Source organism: Peromyscus maniculatus, chromosome 13 (assembly GCF_049852395.1).
Source record: "Peromyscus maniculatus bairdii isolate BWxNUB_F1_BW_parent chromosome 13, HU_Pman_BW_mat_3.1, whole genome shotgun sequence".
Classification (NCBI taxonomy): Eukaryota; Metazoa; Chordata; class Mammalia; order Rodentia; family Cricetidae; genus Peromyscus; species Peromyscus maniculatus.
In genome coordinates this window covers 56,316,738-56,337,694 of record NC_134864.1, presented here as the reverse complement: position 1 = coordinate 56,337,694, position 20,957 = coordinate 56,316,738, and the positions used below count along the sequence as shown (strand labels likewise).

Below are 20,957 nucleotides of genomic sequence, written 5' to 3'. Positions count from 1 at the left end.
AGTGCTTTCAAAATATATATATTATTCTATTTTAATTACAGGATCAATGATCTTAAGATCTGATCTGTTTTTGTTGTTGCTTTTTGCTTTTGTGATTGACGTGCTGATGGTGAAAATTTGAGCCCCTCAAGAACATGGGCTTTAGATCTTAACTTTTCGGGCTTTTTCATAATGAAAGGCTTTGAAATGTTAATAAGACTATATGTAAAAATGCGCCCCGGCGCTTGCTGATCCACAGTCTTCATTTCCATGATTTGCATGAGTCTAAGCTCAGAACTTAGTGGTGATCGTGCACCTGCATTCCCATTTTAGGGCCCATTTATATCTATTTTTACAAAATCTTCTGTATCGAGTGAATGCCCAAGTTCCACATCATCAGAAAGAACAATGACCTCTAATTGTCACCAGTTCCACAAATGATCCATTGAGAAAAGTGGGGTCTGCTTAGCCGCCCAGTCACTGTGGTCTGCCCTCCCCTTTACTGCCTTTCAAATCTGAGTCTTCAGAATTTATATTTTTTATCATATTTTGCAAGAAGAAAGCATAGCATTTCCTATTTTTACTCAATAATCATTCTCTCCTGTTGCAGACTTTAGTCCCATCCATATGTTGAATTATAATGACAAGTAAGTAACTAATCAAAGCTATGGGTCCTATGTGGGGCGTTTACCCACCACCCCCACAGCTTCCCAGAGTTTTCTTGAGTGCGAGCAGCAGGAAATATTAGATAGAAGGATTTATAGCGGAGAGGCTTGTGGAGATAAACAGATAGAAAATAAAGGATAGCCTCGAGAGGGCCTGGAACCTATTCCAACGGGCCCCGACTGTCTCTGGTCCAGTGTTTTTATAGAGACGCCAAGGGGTGGAGCAAAAGACCTCCTCCCCCAGCACAGCCAAGTGCAGACCATCTCAGACACCTGCACTCAGGCCCGTGGTCCTGATCATCCTCTATTCGGACCTGCTGGGTAAAGCCACGAGGAACCCCAGAACGGGCTCCCACAGGTCCCCCCTTCTTAATATATAAAAAAATAACTATTAATGGCTTACAGCAATCTCCATAGCTGTTACACCTCCCAGTATGGGAGTAGAGGATGATATAGATGGCATTTCTCTTTTGAATTAGGTCCAAGGTGACCACAGCAGTCTTAGCTGCCTCAAGCCCTTTCTAAACCAAAAACTCTTAAGGCAACTACAAACTTAAAGAATCCCTTAGCTTCATCATCACCATTAACAGGTTAACATAAATATTGCTATACATAGTTACAATTCTTTCAATCTTACAACTCAAAGCAAACTCTTAACAGAACCATTAGAATTAGCATATATGGTGCTATATATAGTTAACAATTTTCTCCGTCTTACAACTTTAACTCAGTCATTTGAATTTTCATGTTAACAGAACATAGGAAAAACTTCGATGTATTCACATCAAACTTAAACATTTCCTTAAATCCACAAAGCCAGGGTGCATTAATATCAATAGGTTTCTGCGAACATAATTCAATCTCATAGCTCCTCCTTTTCTTTATAATTTTTAAGCAAAATCTCAAGCCTAGTTAGAAAACCCAAACTTTTCTGTTTAAACAGTTCCATTTGTAACACAAAACCTGTTCAATAAGTAATTCCATTTTTACATAAACAGTTCCACAAAACAATTCATAAATCTCCAGTTAATAAAGCATATATGCATACACAAAATTGCATCTTGATTCTAAGTAGAAATACATTTCTTCGTTTAAACAGTTCCATTTTTAACCCAATTCCAGAAAACCGTTCCTAGGTCATTACTCAAAACTGTCCCATTGCAATGAAATCTCTATGGTTTGTTTCATTTAAGTCTTAAAATTCAAATGATAAATTCTGGTACTAGCCTTCCAAATATGAGAAATCCATAACCAAAATCTTTTTGTAATTTTATCTCATTTTAAGTTCAAAAAGTTCAAACAGGAAATAAATTCTGGTATCAGGCTTTCACTTCCAAATATGAAGAGACATTTTTCAACCAAAACTTTTTGCAGTTAATTTTTGTTCAAACAAGTGTCTCTGCAACTTTTGTTCTCACAGACCTTTTTAGTTATAGTAATATTTTAAACCGCACTGTTTTTGCTGTTAGCTCAGGTTTTTCTGTGCTGCGTTGATATTCCACGAATCTCAGCTGCGGATGCCTTGTGCTGGTTCTGGCGTCCGCCATTCTTAGCTTCTTAGCGGCTTCTGGAGCGTTTGAAACCATTCAGACTGCCTACTTTGCAGTCTACTAGGACACTATCTCCTGTGTCTCAGGTGTTTTCACCATATACATTAATAGACTCACACTTAACATTTACACTTTTTCACAAACTCACATAACATGTGCTTAAGCATAAACTCACTCAACATTACACATTTTTACAAACTCACATATTAACATCTACTTATTTATACTTTAAGGAAACTATAGAACTACTTTAGCAAATACATTTCTTATTAATTCTCATATCCTTATATTCATTCCATCTTATTTCTTATTTAAACTTACATTTACAACTAGCATCTTACAAGCTTATTACTACATGTCTTAAGACTACCTTAAATACTTCTCACTTATTTCTTATTTAAACTTACATTTACAACTAGCATCTTACAAGCTTATTACTACATGTCTTAAGACTACCTTAGATACTTCTTACAAGCTTATATTCTTAAAGGAACTCTATTGATCTATTTTACAAACTTATATAGGCTACCATTAGCATATATCTAACTTAGCAAACACCTAAAGATTTCTTAACACAGATCTAACAAGACAGAATTTTACAAACTCACATATCTTATATTCGTCTCTCTACTTCTTACTCTTAATTATTATCACCATCTCTATCAGAAAGATTCTCTTAACTAGACAGGAAGTACGTACATCATTTCTAAAGTTTACAGTTTATAGTTAGCTTTGTTATAAAGCACTGGGATTTAGTGAGTGTTGTCATTATAGAGTTGTGATACTTGTTGCTAGGGGATTGTAACATTCTCAGGACAAAGCCACACCCCAAAGTTGCGAGTTCTCTCAGCAGTTTCGGACAGGCAGAGATGCACTGTCAGCGGTAAACGGTTTTTTAACTAGAGGCTGTCCCTTCACCCAAATTCATAATAGCTCCCCTAAATGCCTCAATTCAGACAAACGTTTCTATTACAGCAGCACTTTTGGTTTGCTCTACTGAAAAACTTCACTTTATTAGCTTTAACTACTAATGTTATTAGCAGCGGTGATATTTAGCATTGATTTCTTATAAGGAACTTTCAGGTAAAGCAACTCTTTTGTAAGACAGCTAGATTTTTCTGAAGTTTGTTTCCCATCTATAAAGCAGTCATTTCTTTTTTGAATGCCTGTTTCCTTGTCTCCTTATTAGATTTGCAAAGGAATTACTCATTGCAGGTAGTTTGTTCAATAAGGCAAAGAACTTTAAATTCAACATAAGTTTCTTCATATCTAAGACGACAACGTTCAGTCTATAAACTGTTTTCCCCTGTTTTAAGGATTTTAAAGTGGCTTGTTTGTTATTATAGGTACCTTTTTGTCATCCAACTGCCGTAAAAACTTTGCACAGCTATTAGGGTAAATAAGGCATTTACCAACGGAGCCCCAAACCGCGAAGCGCCTAGTTCCACATCCTTTCAATTTTTCATTGGAACTGACACTTAAACTCTTAGATGATTTTCCTCCTTATTCTTTTTAAAGGCTGTATTTTAAGTTTACTATGAACGTATTTTTGAGCTGACAAAAGTGTTTCAGGGCAATGTCGCCATCTTTAGTGGAAAAACTACCTTTCCCAGAATGCATTTCCCTTATATCTGTCCATAATAATATCAGTCCCATATCAGTCCCTTATATCAGTCCCTTATATCATTTCCCATATTTCTTATCGGGTTTGAGAGTCAACTGGTTCTCTTTTACCAGACTTGCTTACAAATTCTTCCCCGGGAGGTTTGAACAAAGTTTTTTGGCTTTTGCAACGGGCGATTTGAACAAGCATTTTACATTTTCAGCTATGGGACATTGGGAGGTTTCTGGTCTCTCCTCAGCTGGCTTCAACAGGTGTCTCTCCTTCATCAGACACTGGCCCCCGAATCAGAACCACACCTGCCTCGTTAGCCGGCATTGAGGCTGGCATTTCTGATAGCAACTTTCCTCGGGGCTTGTGTTTGCCTTAGCCAGTCAGTGAAAAACAAGATCATTTACAACAGCTTTTCCATAGCTCTTTCAGAGAGATTTTCTCCCACTGATCTTATTCTCATTTTGTTTATTCCTTACCCCCCAGATGCAGAGCTTCAGGTATCTGTCTGCAGCTCTGTACCTCTGCTAGCTGCCTTTCGAGGTAGGGGCTTTTTTTCTCCCCCTGAATCTGCCTCAAATTCTAGCAGCTTTTTCAGGTCATATTTTCTGGGGAGGATTATGTCCCTTCTCTGTTTCTTCAGCGTCTTTCTCCCAGACAGTTCCCAGTTTGGTCTCAATTTATCCCCTCTACCCCAGAAACGGTTTCCGACACTAGAGCGGCGGCTTTCCCTGCTACTGAAGGTAGGGTTTTTTTGTCCGTTTCTGTTTTCTGGGTCTGTGTTGTTTGCGTACAGACTGAAAATCTAACAAGGGAGGTTTTTGCCATTTCTAAACTCCCATTAGGACAGGTGCTTTGTATCATCAGGCCTTCACCTGGCCCAGTCCCCCAATGGGTTGTGTTTGCTTGTCTGGGTGCTCAAGGACAGAGCTTATGTCAGAGGCAATCACCCCTCAGGGCTATACTCCCTCATCTCAGGGAGTCAGTTGAAACAAAGCTTTTCTCAAAGAGATGCTTTCTCTGACAGAAAGAAAGCTTTACTCCTGGATAGTTCTGTTCTGCCCTGGCTGGGCTCTTTCCCCAGACAGCGTTCTGACTCAGCAGCACAACTGCTTCAGACACAGTTCAGATTTACTGTTTTCCCAGAAAGGTCCTTTCTCTGATAGGAAAGGTTTTTTCTCAGATTTCTTTTTGCAGCTGTGGACCTAACAACCCGGGACTTGTAGGAAAGTGGACAACTGTGCCGTTCCCACTGGCTTTAGCTTTGTTTTGTTCATTAGCAATCTTCCCCTGGGTGCTGCACCTTCCTGCCTCAGCTCTGTGCTCCAGGAAGTTTACAACTGCAGGAACCCTAGTATCCCCGAAATGCACTCCAACTCAGAGACGCTGGCCAGTCACCTCTGGGTTTTTGGTCACAAGCGAGGATACAATGCTAACAGTTTGCATTGCTTCAGGGGATCTTTGCATTAGGGCGATTAGGAGCACCTTTTCATTCTGAAATGCTCACTCAGAAACAAAACCCTTGATGCCTCAGCTCGGCTGGCTGTAACTGTGAAGCTTGGCTTTTTGCTTTTCTCTGGTAAAGTTTCCAGCCCTTTTGGGCTCTCTGTAGCTCTTCACCCACACTCTCCCAAGCGTTTCCCTCAGGGTACTCTGACCCACTGTCTTTTACTAGCTTGAAGAGACAGAGCTTAGAAGAGGTTTTTAGGAACTTGTCCCAGCCTCCTGCATTGCAGGGAGGATTGTTAAAGCTTGAAAACTTAGAGGTTTTGCTGTCTTAAATTTGTTGTTTTCCCTTAGAGCTAATCACAGGTGGTCCCCATACTAATATCTTCAGGTGATTCTACTCTCCTCTTTCTGAGAGAGGTTAGAGGCTTTAGTTTTTAAGTTTCTTAAGAGAGAAAGATTAAGGCTTTTTAGAGAGATTTTCCCCCCAAATTTTTCAAGAAAAGCTTTAGAGTTTAAGAGAAAGATTTTTTTTCCCCAGGAGAGAGACCAACTTTTCCCAAAACTTCCCAACTTTAAACTTTGACTTCTTACACCCCCATTTTTGCCTCAGGGAGAAATTACTTTCTCCTGCCGCTTGGACTTAGCATTTCAGCTGTCCCCAGGACAAAAGCTTCCATAGGAAACTTTTTCTTCCCCATAAGCTCAAAGAAGAGCTTTTTTACTACCCGAAAAGCCCAAAGAAAGATTTTTTCCCCAGTTTGCTTTCAAAGCCCCCAAAGTTAGAAAATTGAGTTTTTCTGTCTAGTTGCCTTACTTATTTTTTCCTACACAATCTTATACTTCTAAGTTTTTCCTAAACTATATTACTACCCTATATCTTATACTTATCACAGATAGAAATTGAGAAAGGGATAGAAGATAGAAAATTGACAGAAGAGAATTTCGCTGCAGCATCGGACATCCTTCCAGTCCGCTTTCCTTTTCTCTCGAGGATAAAACGCCTGCCTTCCCAAAAAATATATATAAAAATATATATATATTCCATAACACCGGCATGCCTTTCCACTGGCAGGGCTAACTCAGCACTTTCACCAAAAACTCTGTAATAAAACTATTATTTTCCTTTATCTTTAGTCCCTATTACTTTGTCTTAAGTCCCTGTTCATTTGTCTTTAGTCCCCCCTTTTTTTGTCCCTTTTTTTCTTTAGTCCCTTTTTTCCCCTTTCTTTAGTCCCTTTTTTCCCCTTTCTTTAGTCCCTTTTTTTCTTTAGTCCCTGTTCATGGCGCCATTCTGTGGGGCGTTTACCCACCACCCCCACAGCTTCCCAGAGTTTTCTTGAGTGCGAGCAGCAGGAAATATTAGATAGAAGGATTTATAGCGGAGAGTCTTGTGGAGATAAACAGATAGAAAATAAAGGATAGCCTCGAGAGGGCCTGGAACCTATTCCAACGGGCCCCGACTGTCTCTGGTCCAGTGTTTTTATAGAGACGCCAAGGGGTGGAGCAAAAGACCTCCTCCCCCAGCACAGCCAAGTGCAGACCATCTCAGACACCTGCACTCAGGCCCGTGGTCCTGATCATCCTCTATTCGGACCTGCTGGGTAAAGCCACGAGGAACCCCAGAACGGGCTCCCACAGTCCTAAAAACTTTTTTATGTGAGTATGGGGTGGGGGGAGATACTGATTCATATATGTGGTACATGTGTGAGTGTACATACCCGTTTGTGTGTGTGCATGTGGAGGTTAGAAGTCAACATCGAATGTCTTCCTCTGCCACTCTATACTCTGTTTTGTTTTGTTTATTTTCCTGATGAGGGGTCTCTTCTCTGAACCTAGGGGTTCACTGACCAGCTAGACTGACTGCCCAGGGAGCCCAAGGGATCTTCCTATTCTTCCCCCACACTCCTAGTAGCCGTGAGGTCACTGACAAGCACAGCTTTGCCCAGCTCTTTACATGGGGACTGGGGATCTGAATTCAGATGCTCACACTTGCACAGCATACACTTTACCCAGTGTCTTATTCGGGGTTTCTATTGCTGTGGAGAGACACCATGGTCACGGCAACTCTTAAAAAGGAAAGCATTTCACTGAGGCTTGCTTACAGAGATCAGAGGTTTAATCCATTATCATCGTGGCTGGAAGCATGGCGGCAGGCAGGCAGACATGGTGCTGGAGAAGGAGCTGAGAGTTCTGTATCTTGATCCACAGGCAGTAGAAGTGACTGTGAAACACTGGGAGTAGCTTGAGCATCTGAGACCTGAAAACCCACCTCCACGGTGACCCACTTCCTCCAACAAGGCCACACATACCCCAACAAGGCCACATCTCCTAATAGTGCCAGTCCCTATAGGCCAAGCACCCAAACACGAGTCTATGGGGGTCATTCCTATTCAAACCACCATACCCACTGAGCCAGCTTCCCAGCCCCAGACCTAGACAGTCTTAAGTGGGACAGGAACTTCCATTCCTATTTTGATATCCTTTCAGTTAGTGGACCCATTCACTCACTGAATCCTTCATTCAGCATCCATGACTCTCCTGTGCGCTATAGGTACTGTGGACACGAAGAATTCCATGATTCAGTCTTATTCTAGTCCCGTGAGTGACTGGAGATGTGTGTAGACAGGTAACATTAATGCTGTCAGAGGGGCATGTGGGGAAGGTACAAACTGGGCATCATGCTTTAATCAGTTTCCCTTGAGATGCTGAGCAAGGATGGCTAGAAATTACTGTTTTTAAAAGAGGGCTTCACATATCCTAGGCTGATCTCATCTTACTGTGTAGCTGAGGATGACCTTGAACTTCTGATTCTTCTGCCTCTTGCTCCCAGGTGGTAGGATTACAGGCCTCTAGCACCATGCCTTGTCATGTCGGGATAGAGATAAACTGGGAGCTTATGCATGCTAAGCCAAGTCCACCAAGTGAGCCATGTTCTTAGCTCACATTCCAATGTTTTTTTTTTTTTTTTTGTTGTTGTTGTTGTTGTTGTTGTTTTTGGTTTTTCGAGACAGGGTTTCTCTTGTGTAGCTTTGCGCCTTTCCTGGAACTCACTTGGTAGCCCAGGCTGGCCTCGAACTCACAGAGATCCGCCTGCCTCTGCCTCCCGAGTGCTGGGATTAAAGGCGTGCGCCACCACCGCCCGGCTACATTCCAATGTTTTAAGGACCTCTAGAAATCTCTTTTAAATAGAATTTCCTACTTTCTAAATGTAGACACTCAAATTTGTAAAGCTCTGTGTTGATCAACCAAACCTGTTCTCTGGCCAAAATAATAATAATAATAATAATGATAATAATAATAATAATAATAATAATAATAAACAGCAGGCTGCTATTCTGTGGTCTCTGGTGTAACTAGATGCCCTAAAACAACTCTAAGTATGACACTGTCAACATTTGGGTGAAAATTCGTCACTCACATTATCCAGACACACTTTTTCGGTAGATTTTTTGAATTCTGAGACCAGTAGGTATAGGTCAGCCTGCCCAGGCCTCTACTAGGCAGAGGGAGCTACATACATAACCAAAGGATGGTTAGTGTGATTGGCAGATGATTGGGCCCTACACGGAAGGTTATTTTATTGACATCTCAACATTGATATTGACATAAATAGATAAGATCTGTCTGAAGAATGGCTTCAGTGTGCAGGAATCCTAACCCTTGGCTGATTATGTGCATTGCTTATTTTTATTTTTGTTTGCTTGCTTTGATTTTTTTTTTAAGTGACTCATTTGGTGTTGTGTCTATTAAGACCTCTGAGAATCAAAAATCACATTGCTTGGCTGTGTGTGGTAGCACAGGTTTGAAATCCCAGCACTGGAGGAATGTGCATTCTAAGCCAGCTGACCTACACAATGAAATCATACTTCAAAACTATCAGAATCATAAATATCAGTCTTTTGGCTCTGTGTACTGTGAACGTGTTCTAATAAAACAGTCCATCCTTGTGCAGCAAGGATGGAGAACAAGTCAACATGTGTGTAATCTTACACGGGGCGCTTTGTCTTAGGGCTTAATATGACTGGCCAAGAGAAACAAAGGAAATGCGTAGATGATGAAACAGAGCCAGAAGCCTGTGTACTGAGAGCTCGGACTTCTTATTAATTGCTTTTGTACTCCACACACTCTTGGGAAACAGGTTAACCTGGGCTTCTCCATCTCTCTGAAACTTGAGCTCATTGGACAGAGATGAGGAAGTAAGGCACCAGGGAATTTTCGACTGTCCTCCCTACAGGTGCAGATGCTTAAAGAACGCACACAAATCCAGTGCAAAGCGCCTTGACTCACCCTTGGAATTTTTTTTTCTACCAGGGATACTTGGAACAAAGATCTGAGATACTCGAGCCTGGAACTTCACTGTTCGCAAAACAGAAATATGCCTGCAGAACATCAAATGCAGAAGCATTTTTTTTCTTTCAGCTCATGAAAAGCTAATAGAGTAAATCTTTGATGTCATATTCCAGTATCACAGCTAGTTACCCCAGGTGACTGTGTTAAAATACCCCAGACTGGGGATCAAATCTAGGGCCTTTTGTGTGCTACATAAGTGCTCTACCACTGACGCACCCAGTCAACCTGAGTTAAAATTTAGAGAATCTGATGCTATCAGAATGTAATGGGATAGCACATACAGGAAAATGGATATACTGAGTGGATTTCTATCTTTGTGATCTCATTCCATAGGGGTTTTGTTGTTGTTATTGTTTGGATTTTTGTTTTGTTTTGTTTTTGTTTGTTTTGTTTGTTGTTGTTGTTGTTGTTGTTTTTGAGACAAGATTTCTCTGTCTTGTTTTGGTGCCTATCCTGGCTCTCACTCTGTAGACCAGGATGGCCTTGAACTCACAGAGATCCACCTGCCTCTGCCTCCCAAGTGCTGGAATTAAAGGTGTGGGCCACCACTGCCCGGCTCCATAGGGTTGTAATGTCTTTTCAGAGCTAGTTCTGAACCACGCATTGAAGACTCCAAATTAAGAAAGTGAGTTCAGATACCAATGTAGAGAATGAAGGAAGGTAGTGTAGGTGGTCAGTGACTCAGGGAGCTGGATTGTTAGGGGACTGGCCGATAAGGACACCAGGAAATGTATTGTTGGTAGTGAACGTGAAGAGCCCAGCTCCTTTGATGACCGACTCCGTCATGGTCCTGCACAGCAACCTCCCTGTTGGGAGAGAGCTGACTCCAGGAAACCCCGGCCGTTTCATGCGTCTAAAGCTCTGTGCCTAACACGCCATTCCTTCTCATTTGGCAGTGGAGATCCTGACTGCCCGTCAGAAGAAAGCGGAAGAACTGAAGAGACTGACTGATCTAGCCAGTCAAATGGCGGAGATGCAGCTGGCCGAACTCAGAGCCGAAATTAAGGTAGGTTCCGTGAAACCCCAGCAGAACGCTGAGCCAGAGCGCTCGTCCCATTGTGTGGGCTTTGTAACGATAGACTGTTGGCACTAATACCATATACCTGGTCCCCTTCCACGGGGTGGAAATACAGGCTGTAGACGGGTGAAAAAACACTTGATAACTGTCCTGAAGTAGAATATAACTTGAAGAGATATATTATTACAGGGGGATAAGTTAGTCAAGATCAGCCCATTAAAGTATATTTAAGCATAAGTTATCTGGGATATGATTTTTACTGTGTGTAATGTATGCCCATGTGTATAAGCATACACTCATGTGAGTATGCCCTAACAGTGATGGTGATAAAGCATACTTTATCTTTTTTTCTAGTTTAATTCCCCTTTTTGTGAAGATTACTACCCACAAATATGTATTAGATTTCTTCCACTGCGAGGAATAGGAACTAATCCTGGCTAATCGGAAGCAGAACTTGGAAATAATACTGAGTGCAAATCACCAAAGCTAGGTGTGTCTGGAGACCTGGGTCTATACCTCAGAGCCAGTGTGGTTTATGGGTAACACAGGAAAAAATAATAATTCCCTAATTCTCCATTCCGAGCATTGTGGCATCGAATGCCCTCCAAGAGTCATAAGCTCTTGTGCCACACTGTGACTCAAGCCACTAAGAAAAGAGTGCTAGCTGCCCTCTACTTAGGCACATCTCTTTTTCTGGCCAAGAGAGGGGATGTGACACCCCGTTTTGTAGACCCACTGAAGTGGATCTTCTAAAAAACAGTAAGTAAATTGCCCGAAAGGGAAGTGGTCACCAGGAAGGCAAGAAACACTTATAACGAAGTGGGAAGGGGAGGCTGGTCCTTCTCTTCTCTTCCACTCAGTTATTAAGCACAGTGTGTATGCACACACATTCACCCAGCTCCTCCCCGGCTTCTACATCTAGCTGCCGCTGGCTTCAGAGCAGTGTCTGCCCATCACAGTAAAAAAAAAAAAAAAAAAAAAAAGCTGATTGGCAACAGCAGAAAGCACCAGGGGACATTGATGCCCTCCGTCCTGGTTCAGCATGGAAGGGAGCTCCCGGAGAAACGGATTGGGGGGTCCAGAGCCCCGGAGACGGTTCCCTTCCACCTTCCTTCTGGCCTTTCTTTCTGACTCTTCCTACGCGGCCAGCTGGAAGCGCCTCCTAGCTAGTCTTTCTCCCTCCACTTGTCTTCTTCCAGCCTTCACCCCAGGCCCAGAGGTAACCCCCCAAAACAGGCCCAGCCTCCCTTAGCACGAGCCGTTCCCTCCCCCGTCAGAACACAACACAGCACAGGACTCAGTATAGATTGCCACCACCCATTTCCTCTGAAAATTCCAGCTTGTTAGAACAGCAAGGGAGGCATGTGGGATTGCAGCTTCCTAGTCAATTGAAATCAATTTTCCCCCAAGTTTCATTTCTGCCTATCAGAATCCCACTTTTCATTACATGGTTGGTAGCACAGGCTTTGGAGTGAAGCGGTATAGCCCCAGAATTTTCTACTTCTGTGGCTTGGATAAATTACATATTGTCTTAGGTTCTTAGAGCCCAGAGCCCTCATCTGTAAAATAGAGGTAATAAGAATACTGACTCCATGATAATGTGATCAGGTGAAAATGAGATTATTTCTTAAGAAGTCAGTCAGCATCCAGTTTAAATTTTTTTTTTTAATATCCCAGATCCCGTGTTCTCTCTTATAAAACTGTTTTCACACGTCACTCAGTGGGAGATCATTCCTTCCATTTCTGTGTCTCCAAAGCACCAACCACTCTCGCCCTTGACTTTGATGGTATCTCTTTCCCCGCCGGGTGGTAAAGTCCCTGATCCTCGAGGAGGGTTTGAGTCACGGTTATTTCTGCATTTCTCACTGCGCCAACATCTACATTTCGATCTTAATTTCAAGTTGAATCTAAATGAATTGAAAACGAATCTTTTCCACTCCCTATAAGCAGCCCTTGAGACTCCACCACGGAGATAATGTTTTCTGGACACAGAAGACTTTTTTCGTGTTCTTGGTTTCTGATTAAAATAGAGATGAGGTGTCTAGGAAGGATGGCATATTTTCTTTTGACAGTTAATACCATACCGTGCCCTTGGCCAAGCGAGGCAGCCCAAACCGGAACACAACCCAGAAACCTCGCTAGTGAGGGATGCTGAAAGGTTGACTGGATAAGCCCGGTCATAGAGTTTATTCATCATGCACCTGTCTAAGCTGCAGAAGGGGAATTGGGACTCCTTCTTACTCCCAGAAGAAGGTGAATAGTCATGGAGGGCAGGACCCAGGCCCACTTCGTGGCACCTCAGACTGACTGGGCTTGTGTGATCCCCCCGAGTCCGCCATTCATGGGCGCAGGAAGAGCAGGAAGATCGGGTGTGCGTGCGGGTGGCACTGTTTGAGACGCCTGCTTCTCTTCTCTTTCCTCTAGCACTTTGTCAGCGAACGCAAATACGATGAAGAGCTGGGCAAGGCTGCCCGCTTCTCCTGTGACATCGAGCAACTCAAGGCTCAGATCATGATCTGCGGAGAAAGTGAGTCGTGCACGCTTACTAAATAATTCTGTGTGAGGCAGCTCGGTGCTGTTTGGGGTTGGCAGCAGAAATGTCAGGTAGACGGTCCCCCGGCAGGGCTAAACTGAGGTCTGAGGAGCTTTAATGATCTAAGGTCGTGACACAAGTCACTGGAAATGTCAAGATTTGAACTTAAGACTCTTCAAAGGCCGCTGCCCATCAGCAAATCTCTGGGATTTATGAAGCTGAATAGAGCAGGTCAGCTGCTTTATACCGTTCTCGGACGTTTCCTAAGTTCATCCAGGTATGCTCTGGGTCCAGAGATGCTGTTCCAGCCTGCCTGAGAGCCCTGAGCACCGCTGCCCTTCCTCTCCCCCTCCCCCTCCCCCTCCCCTGTTTAGCCTGGGTTCTCTGATGAGTGAAGTGGAAGATAATGAAAGACTTCACGGCACCCATTAGTTTAGTCTTGTTCCCTATTAAGCCTTAATTATAGTGGCTAATGTGCAGCAGAATTGGCCGCTGCCTTTTCCTGTGCTCCAGCCCCCACACACAGGGGGAGGTGGAGATGAGTGATGAGCGCTAGCGTGGATTTGAGGACAGTCACAGAGAAGGATCAGCGACCATCCACAGCCTCCCAGTCAGCAGAAAGCTAAGACCTGACGGCACTTGTTTTTGTACATTTTCTACATTTCCTTTTTTTTCCTCTGAGTAAAACAGTGTATCGACTTGGTCTAAAAATCACCATGTTGTGTTGACGAGCATGTGACATTACTTTCGGGTCACCTTTATATTTCCATGTATGTCCTGTCCACGGATTACACTTCCCGTACATGTGTCGTCATACGAGGCACTTTTGTCACAATAGATGCTGGGCATTTTTCCACGTCAGTATGTCTGGCTGACCACTGATGTGCCCAGTCCTCGGGTGGTAGGTAGCCTTTAAATAACTTCCCCGTTGTGCACCAGAAAACAGTGCTGAGGGCCTCCTGTTGGCAGGTCTTTGTCTGCCATCTGATTGTCCCGCTGTCCCTTCCAGTTTTTTCTTCATGTGCTACCTACCTCCTTTATGGCAGAGCCTCCCTACTGGCCCTTCTCCAGACACACAGTTTGGTTGACGTCTGGGGAGGAACCTGCCCATCCTAGGTTCTCTTTGAATCAGATGATAGGTGAGCCGCCAAGCCAGGTCGCCCAGCTCTGGTGGGGGAGGGGCACGTCACTCGCTTTCCTCCAGGTGCCCCGGCTAGTGAGAGAAAGCGCCCCTTACCAAATGACGAGTGTCCTCCGCATAAAGGAGGACAGCCAGCCTCAAGTGTTTGTGACAGTAATCCTCACGAAAACCCTTCGTGGAGGGTGTATTGCTGCAGCCGCTGAACCAGAAGTGGAAACGGGAGATAATGACCCCCGGGCAACTGAAGCTGGTGAGCTTGGGGGCTGCTGAAATCCCCTGGCTGTGCTTGGACAGCCCGGGATTATTTGTCACACACCTTACCCCCAATAGGAAGGGGCTGGAGCTACATCCCTGTCCTCTCTACTTCTGACATTCTGTGAGCCCCACTGGCCATTCCTAATCCTCTTGCCAAACCCTGGGATTAAGTCTGATCCGACAAAGGGAACAGAGAAAATTGCTTTTAAAAATCGGTGACAATTTTAAAAATTCAGAAGAAGGTCTTTCTGTCCAGCCTGGCCGCTGAATCCCAGTGAGCTGGGAGAGCAGTCACGGCTTTATCCTGGAATTGATTCCCCCTGGCCTCGATTCAGCATAATCACAGAGAAATCATCCCGCCCGAAACCACCACTTTCAAAAACAACAGAACTGGCAATAATAAGCATTGAGCAGACCTGCCTGACCCGAATGTGCGCCTGGCGGGGGAGCTGCCTGATCCGCCTGGCATGCACGTCGCACTAGGAATGATGCAGACCTGCAGTTAAAGACCGGTTCGGGTGGCCTTAGTGAGGTATGGAAGATGCATGGGACTCGCAGGCCTGCCCTCGGGTCAGGGATACTCATGACCCAGAGCAACAAATTCCTAACCCATAATATCCACCCACGCCCACGCTCTCAGAACACGGGGCTCTGTCAGCCTCTCCATCCTGACGTGTGCAGCACCGAATAGTATGTAGAACCCGATAAGGGCAGTGCCAATGGGCCGGGTAATGGAGGATCTAAGAGGCAGAATCCATTTAGGGATGAGCCAGAGAGGGAAGATCACCGTGTCATTATCTCCCTGTCCATGGTGGTTCCTGACCTACAGAATAATCGTTAAGTCGCTCAGATATGTCCTCGTTCCTGCAAATGCCTCTCATCGTGGAGTCCCACAGGAGAAATGTGGTGGTCTCTCTAAGCACCAAGGTGTCCTTTCCGACTCCATCTTAAAGAGTGGCCCTTAATGCTTGTTCGGAGCTCCTGCCAATTTTCTTCCTCTTCTAGCACTTTCTAATGGCTCCTCGGGCGGCGGTCCTCTTGGCACAGCCCGTAACCCCAAACCGTTCCTTGTTACAGTCACACATCCAAAGAACAGCTACTCCTCCAGGACCCCGTGCAGCTCCCTGCTGCCTCTGCTCAACGCGCACGCGCACGCAGCCACTTCCGGGAAACAAGGGAACTTCGCCCGCAAACCATCCAATCACAACAAGCCCTCCGAGGGGAAGGTGGCAAACCCCAAAATGGTGAGCGGTCTTCCCAGCACGGCCGATGCTTGTCACCAGACCGTGCCGGCTAACAAGCAGGTAAGCCGCTTGGGGAGGGCCTCACCGGCGCTGCGTGCAGGGTCTGAGCTGTGTGCAGGGTCTCAGCAGACACCCGTGTGCCCGCAAGGAAACCTCCATCCGTTCCCAGAGGAAGGCAGTAACAACTTCCAGCCACTGAGCTAATGCTCCTGCCCAGGCTCCCTCCTGCTCCAGCAGCACTGGCTGCCTGGCCTCACCCAGTCACGCCTCATAGGCTCTCTTGCCTGAGTGTGTTCCACCATGTCACCTCGTTCACCTCATGGAGACAGGTCCCCTCGTACCCGACTTGCCAGCATATCCAGGTCCTGGACAGACCCCTGAAACCATTAAGGAGAGGAAGAGTGGTGATTGTTGTTATTTACGATTAAAGAAAAAAAAAAAAAAGTTGGCCTGGAGAGATGGCTCAGAGGTTAAGAGCACTGGCTGCTCTTCCGGAGGTCCTGAGTTCAATTCCCAGCAACCACATGGTGGCTCACAACCATCTATAACGCCTTCTGGTGCCCCCTTCTGGCCTGCAGACATACATGCAGGCAGAACACTGTATACATAATAAATAAATAAATCTTTAAAAAAAAAAAAAAAAAAGCCGGGCGGTGGTGGTGCACACCTTTAAAAAAAAAAAAATTTAAAAAAAGTTCCTACTTAGGTTTGGAGAATCAGTAACAGATCAAAGGTAGGCAAGACTTGTCTTGGAATTTCAGTCAAGCTCACACATTTCAAACTGACTTGATTCATACCTATCTTCCATTAGCCTCTAAAATACAACTTTTCTCTGAGCGGTGGTGGCACACGCCTTAATCCCAGCACTCAGGAGGTGGATCTCTGTGAGTTTGAGGCCAGCCTGGTCTACAGAGGAAGTTCCAGGATAGCCAGGCCTGTTACACAGAGAAACCCTGTCTCAAATCCCCTCCCCCCCAAAAAAAAGAACAACTTTTCAAAGAACAATCTTCCACCTCTCTCCTGTTCCTGAGAGGGAATTAGTAGCCTGTGGTTACGAAATGAATAAGAAATGGGATTTGGTGACATGGGTGTTGAGCATACTACACAGACCGCTTTCATGATCTCTGCAACTTTCTTTTTCTGTATTTCAAACCACTGGCTTGCCAGCAGATGACCTGTGGAGTCTCCTTCTCTTGGCCTTTAGGGGTTCCCACTGTGGACGCTGCCAGGCATTTCTGTGGTCCCGAGGGGCTTCATGAGCTCTAACGTAGTGGTTTGAGAGGGAGCACCCTATAAATGCACAGGACATATCTAAGCAAAACGGTGAAGAGCAGCACCCAGGAAGGGCCCTGTGTCTCAGAGTAACTGTTAGGGGTCCCACATCGTCTCCTTCCTGCAGAGTGAGGGGTCAGTGAGACCAGGGAGACATCCGGCCAGAATAAGCACTCTGCCTCTTCCTCCCTCCCTCCTCCTCATCGTCTCTTTGAAGATGAGTCATTTTCTTCCAGTTCCGTTTATAAGACGGCGGTGCTAGACTAAGAATTATGTCAGCTTTGCCTGTTTGCATGCTGTTGGAAAAAACTTTCATCTGTGATGTAGGGAGTCGGTTTTCCTGCTACCTACTGGGGTCTTCTGTGGTTTGTCGGCTTCGGACCCTTAACTTCCTTTCTCTCCTTAGCAGAATGGAAGCCAAAGACGAAGGTTTAATCCGCAGTATCACAACCGACTAAACGGTCCGGCCAAGTCCCAGGGCGGCGGGAACGAAGCTGACCCCATGGTGAAGAGCAACAACCGCCATGAACACAGAAGACCGCCGCACAACGGCTTCCGTCCCAAAAACAAAGGCGGAGTCAAAAACCAGGAGGCCCCCTCGGGGACCAAGGCCCCGGAGGCCCCTGCACACTCTGAAAAGCCCCGTCGAAGGCAGCACGCGGCAGACAGCTCAGAAGCCAGGCCCTTCCGCGGTCATGTGGGTCGGGTTTCACAGTGCAATCTTTGCCCCACGAGAATAGAAGTTTCCACAGAGGCCACGGTTCTCTCGGTCCCAGCTGTGACGTTGGTGGCCTGAGCTGGGAAAGAAAAAGATCAGGCTTTGGCCTGGTTTCCGCTTCCCCACCTGAGGTGCTGACCCCCCATTCGCTGCCAAAAGAGAGTATACAGTCGGAATAGACAAGTCCCGTATGTCGGTGTCGTTCTCTCTCTCTCGATCATTTTTACTAATCCCAATAGTCTGCTCTAGCTTGCTTCGTTCGTGACTCCCGTGGCTCTGCTTGACCTGTTGTCGCTTCTCCTCATCCAGACTTCGCATCATTTTAGCCAGGCAGTATTTACCCGTCGTTAGGAAGAAAAAAAAAAAAATCAAGATGTGGCTGAAGATCAGAGGCTCAGTTAGCAACCTGTGTGGTAGCCGTGACGTCCATCCATTGGTTGTCCTTTAGAGAGTTAATGTTGAGACGTTGGTCAGACAAACGTGATCTGCTGAAGACACATGTGCTTTTGTAGAAATTAACATCCCGTGTTTTTCTGAAATATATATAAATATATATATAAACATATATTGCTTTATTTGAAACAAATTAAAATATGCTGCATTTGACGCCTGGCTTGTTTCTTTTATCGAGGCCCTACCTTGTTGTTCTTTGTGGCACTTTGGTGACAAAGTTAAAGACGGGAAGTCTGGTGCCAAGCTCTGTAAAAGGGCTGTTTCCTTTGAAACAAGAACTCTCAGGAAACAACGATACTCCCTCAGCTACCATACAGATAGGTGCTGTATCGCGGATGCCACATGGTAGTTGGAAACCGTGTGACAAAATTTACTTCAGCCTCCCTTTAGCAATAGGGATTATTGGTTCCTTATCCAAAGTCCAGAACTAAAACACTCTTGGGTCCAATTGGATCATGATTCCCAGTCCTTTCTCTTAATTCTGAATTCTGTCCTCCACTATATTCAGAATGATGATCACTGATAAGTATTTTGAAATCCCCCAGTAGTGGGTAACTCCACCTGTACAATAAGCCAATTAAGCCGAATTGAAAGTCCAGGTTTAATGAGCAAAGCATCCCTGGGTGACCTAAGGGGAGGGGAAATCACGTGGCAAGTCTATGGACCAGGGCTTCAGTACTCTGTAGGCCTGGTCTTGATTGGCTCCGGAGGAGGAGCTGCTGCTTGTGGGTTTTCTAAGAGCCGGGTCTGGAGACTGGGGAGTGGGCCGGAAGTGAAGTTCCCAGCTCAGCGATGATGACCAACTTCCTGAGCTCTCTCCGTGGCTTCTGTGTGGGACGAGTGTCTTGTCAGAAGTCACATCAAAACTCTGGCATGCCATGACTTACAGACCTGATTGTAGGTCATCCATGAGGAGAACTGGTTAATAGAACAAAGTCGTTAGCCTATTAGTTAGCATAAACTAATCAGAGCCCACCCCTGACACTTAAGTGGGGCCCCAGAAGCAGTGGCTACGTAGAGCTACCGTGACCTCAGAAACAGAGAATGGACACAGAGTACCCCCAAAGCCAAAGAGCCCCAGTTCCCCTGTCTTTCCTGTAGGGCTTCCTTTGCTAGCTACTTTCAAGTGCAAATGTGCCATTTCAAATCTGCGCTGAGATTTTTTTTTTTCTGGCAGCCCAGGTTCACTGGTTCTCTTCCCCCCAACAGCTGAGCCTTCAAGCCACACAAGCATCCGTTTCTTCTCCTGCCAAGAACAGGAGGATGTTTGCTCTCTCCAGAGCTTTTTGAGGTCTCTGAGTGTACCCAGAGATTTAGTAGGAATTCAAAATGTCAAGCCACATTCCAGGAAGGAAGGAAGAGGAACTGATTCAAATACGAGAGACCAATGCTTGGCCCCACAGTCTCTGTTTACCCCATGTGAGGCCCCGACTTTAGAGCTTACAAAGCAGAAGGATTTTACACAGGTTTTGTGTAGCAAGATCTTGCCCAGCCCCTGACAAATGTCAGTTTAAATGTGACGGCTCTGAAGATGGAGGCCGATAACTCTTACAAAGGGAAAGAAAATGGACATGCCGGGTGAAAAACAAGCCCCCTTTCCCGAGTTCCAGCCAGCCACTCTGATCCCTGCCCCACTCCCTCTGGTTGCCCTGGAGTTCAGAAAGCTCAGACACATTCCTGAGTGCAGAGCAGACACTCCCAGGTCACTGGGAAGAAACAAAAGAAGGCGAAGAAGTGTTCTGACCTGATTGCATTGTTCCCCCTAGATTTTTGCCTCAGACTCTGGCAGTGTGAGGATTTTCAAATTTGCATCTTAAAGTGGTAATTCGTTGTTTTAGGCCAATGTCAGGTCTTTGAAATAAATACTCCATCACATGTCTTCACCTCTGGTGGAACCATTTGTTTAATCCGGTGGATCTGGGTCATATTCTGCTGTTTTTCAGTGTGTGTGTGTGTGTGTGTGTGTGTGTACATAGACACCAGAGGACAAGCTCTGGTATTGTTTATCCTTGGGATGTCCACCTTAGTTTGGTTTGGTTTTTCTTCTTTGAGGTAGGGTCTCTCACCGGCCTGAGGCTCCCCACCCAATTAGGCTCACTGCTCGTGCTGGCCGGTGAGTCCCAGGGGTCCACCTGTGGCTGTCTCCCCAACACTAGGATTGAATTGCGAATGCATGCCCAGCTTTTTGTGTGGGTTATTGGTACCCAAGTCAGGCCTTTGTGCTTGAATGGCGAACACTTTACCAACTGAATCATCCATCCTCCAGCCCAGTTCTGCCATTCTCAACAGAGCACACTAAACGCCTTTTATAAAGTCAAAAGCTATGAACACTGATTTCTCCACTTAACATACATAATTGCTAAGTCAGAGTAGAGCCTTCTGTTTAACACTTCTCTGATAGAGGTCAGAACCGTTTAATACTCAGAATGTGTGCATAACTTCAAAACTCACCTACAGTGCGCCACATAGATCTCCCATGCAGACTCTGAAATCCAAACTCCCTGTTGGGTGCCCAGTGACATTCCAGATTTGCACTCCACTGGAGAACCTGCAGATTCCCACTCTGTGGCCAGGAGAATGTTGCCTGTGCACGGTGTGTTTAACCACTGAGAAATTCACCCTCAGTAAAGGCTCGCTTTAAGAGAAGAAACTAGCAACACAAGTCCTAGTGTAAAGCTCAGCTTACAGGGGCTCCGTTCACCCCAGAAAATGGGGGTC

The 20,957-nt window shown here is 45.2% G+C and overlaps 1 protein-coding gene across 12 annotated transcripts in view; it reads left to right on the top strand.

Annotated features, from left to right (window-relative positions):
• Spats2l (spermatogenesis associated serine rich 2 like) overlaps positions 1-18,392 on the top strand; it is a 179,634-nt gene extending 161,242 nt beyond the window's left edge. For 6 of the 12 annotated variants that reach the window (XM_076550355.1, XM_015994030.3, XM_006975117.4 and 3 more), the window contains 4 exons: positions 10,502-10,611; positions 13,048-13,150; positions 15,630-15,856; positions 17,475-18,015. In XM_076550355.1, coding sequence (XP_076406470.1) covers positions 10,502-10,611; positions 13,048-13,150; positions 15,630-15,856; positions 17,475-17,864 — 830 coding nt within the window. In that variant the 3' untranslated portion in view covers positions 17,865-18,015. Of the gene's footprint in view, positions 1-10,501; positions 10,612-13,047; positions 13,151-15,629; positions 15,857-17,474 lie in introns of all 12 variants that reach the window. The other 6 variants (XM_015994027.3, XM_076550358.1, XM_076550359.1 and 3 more) reach the window with 3 other exon arrangements.
• The last annotated feature ends 2,565 nt before the right edge of the window (positions 18,393-20,957 follow it).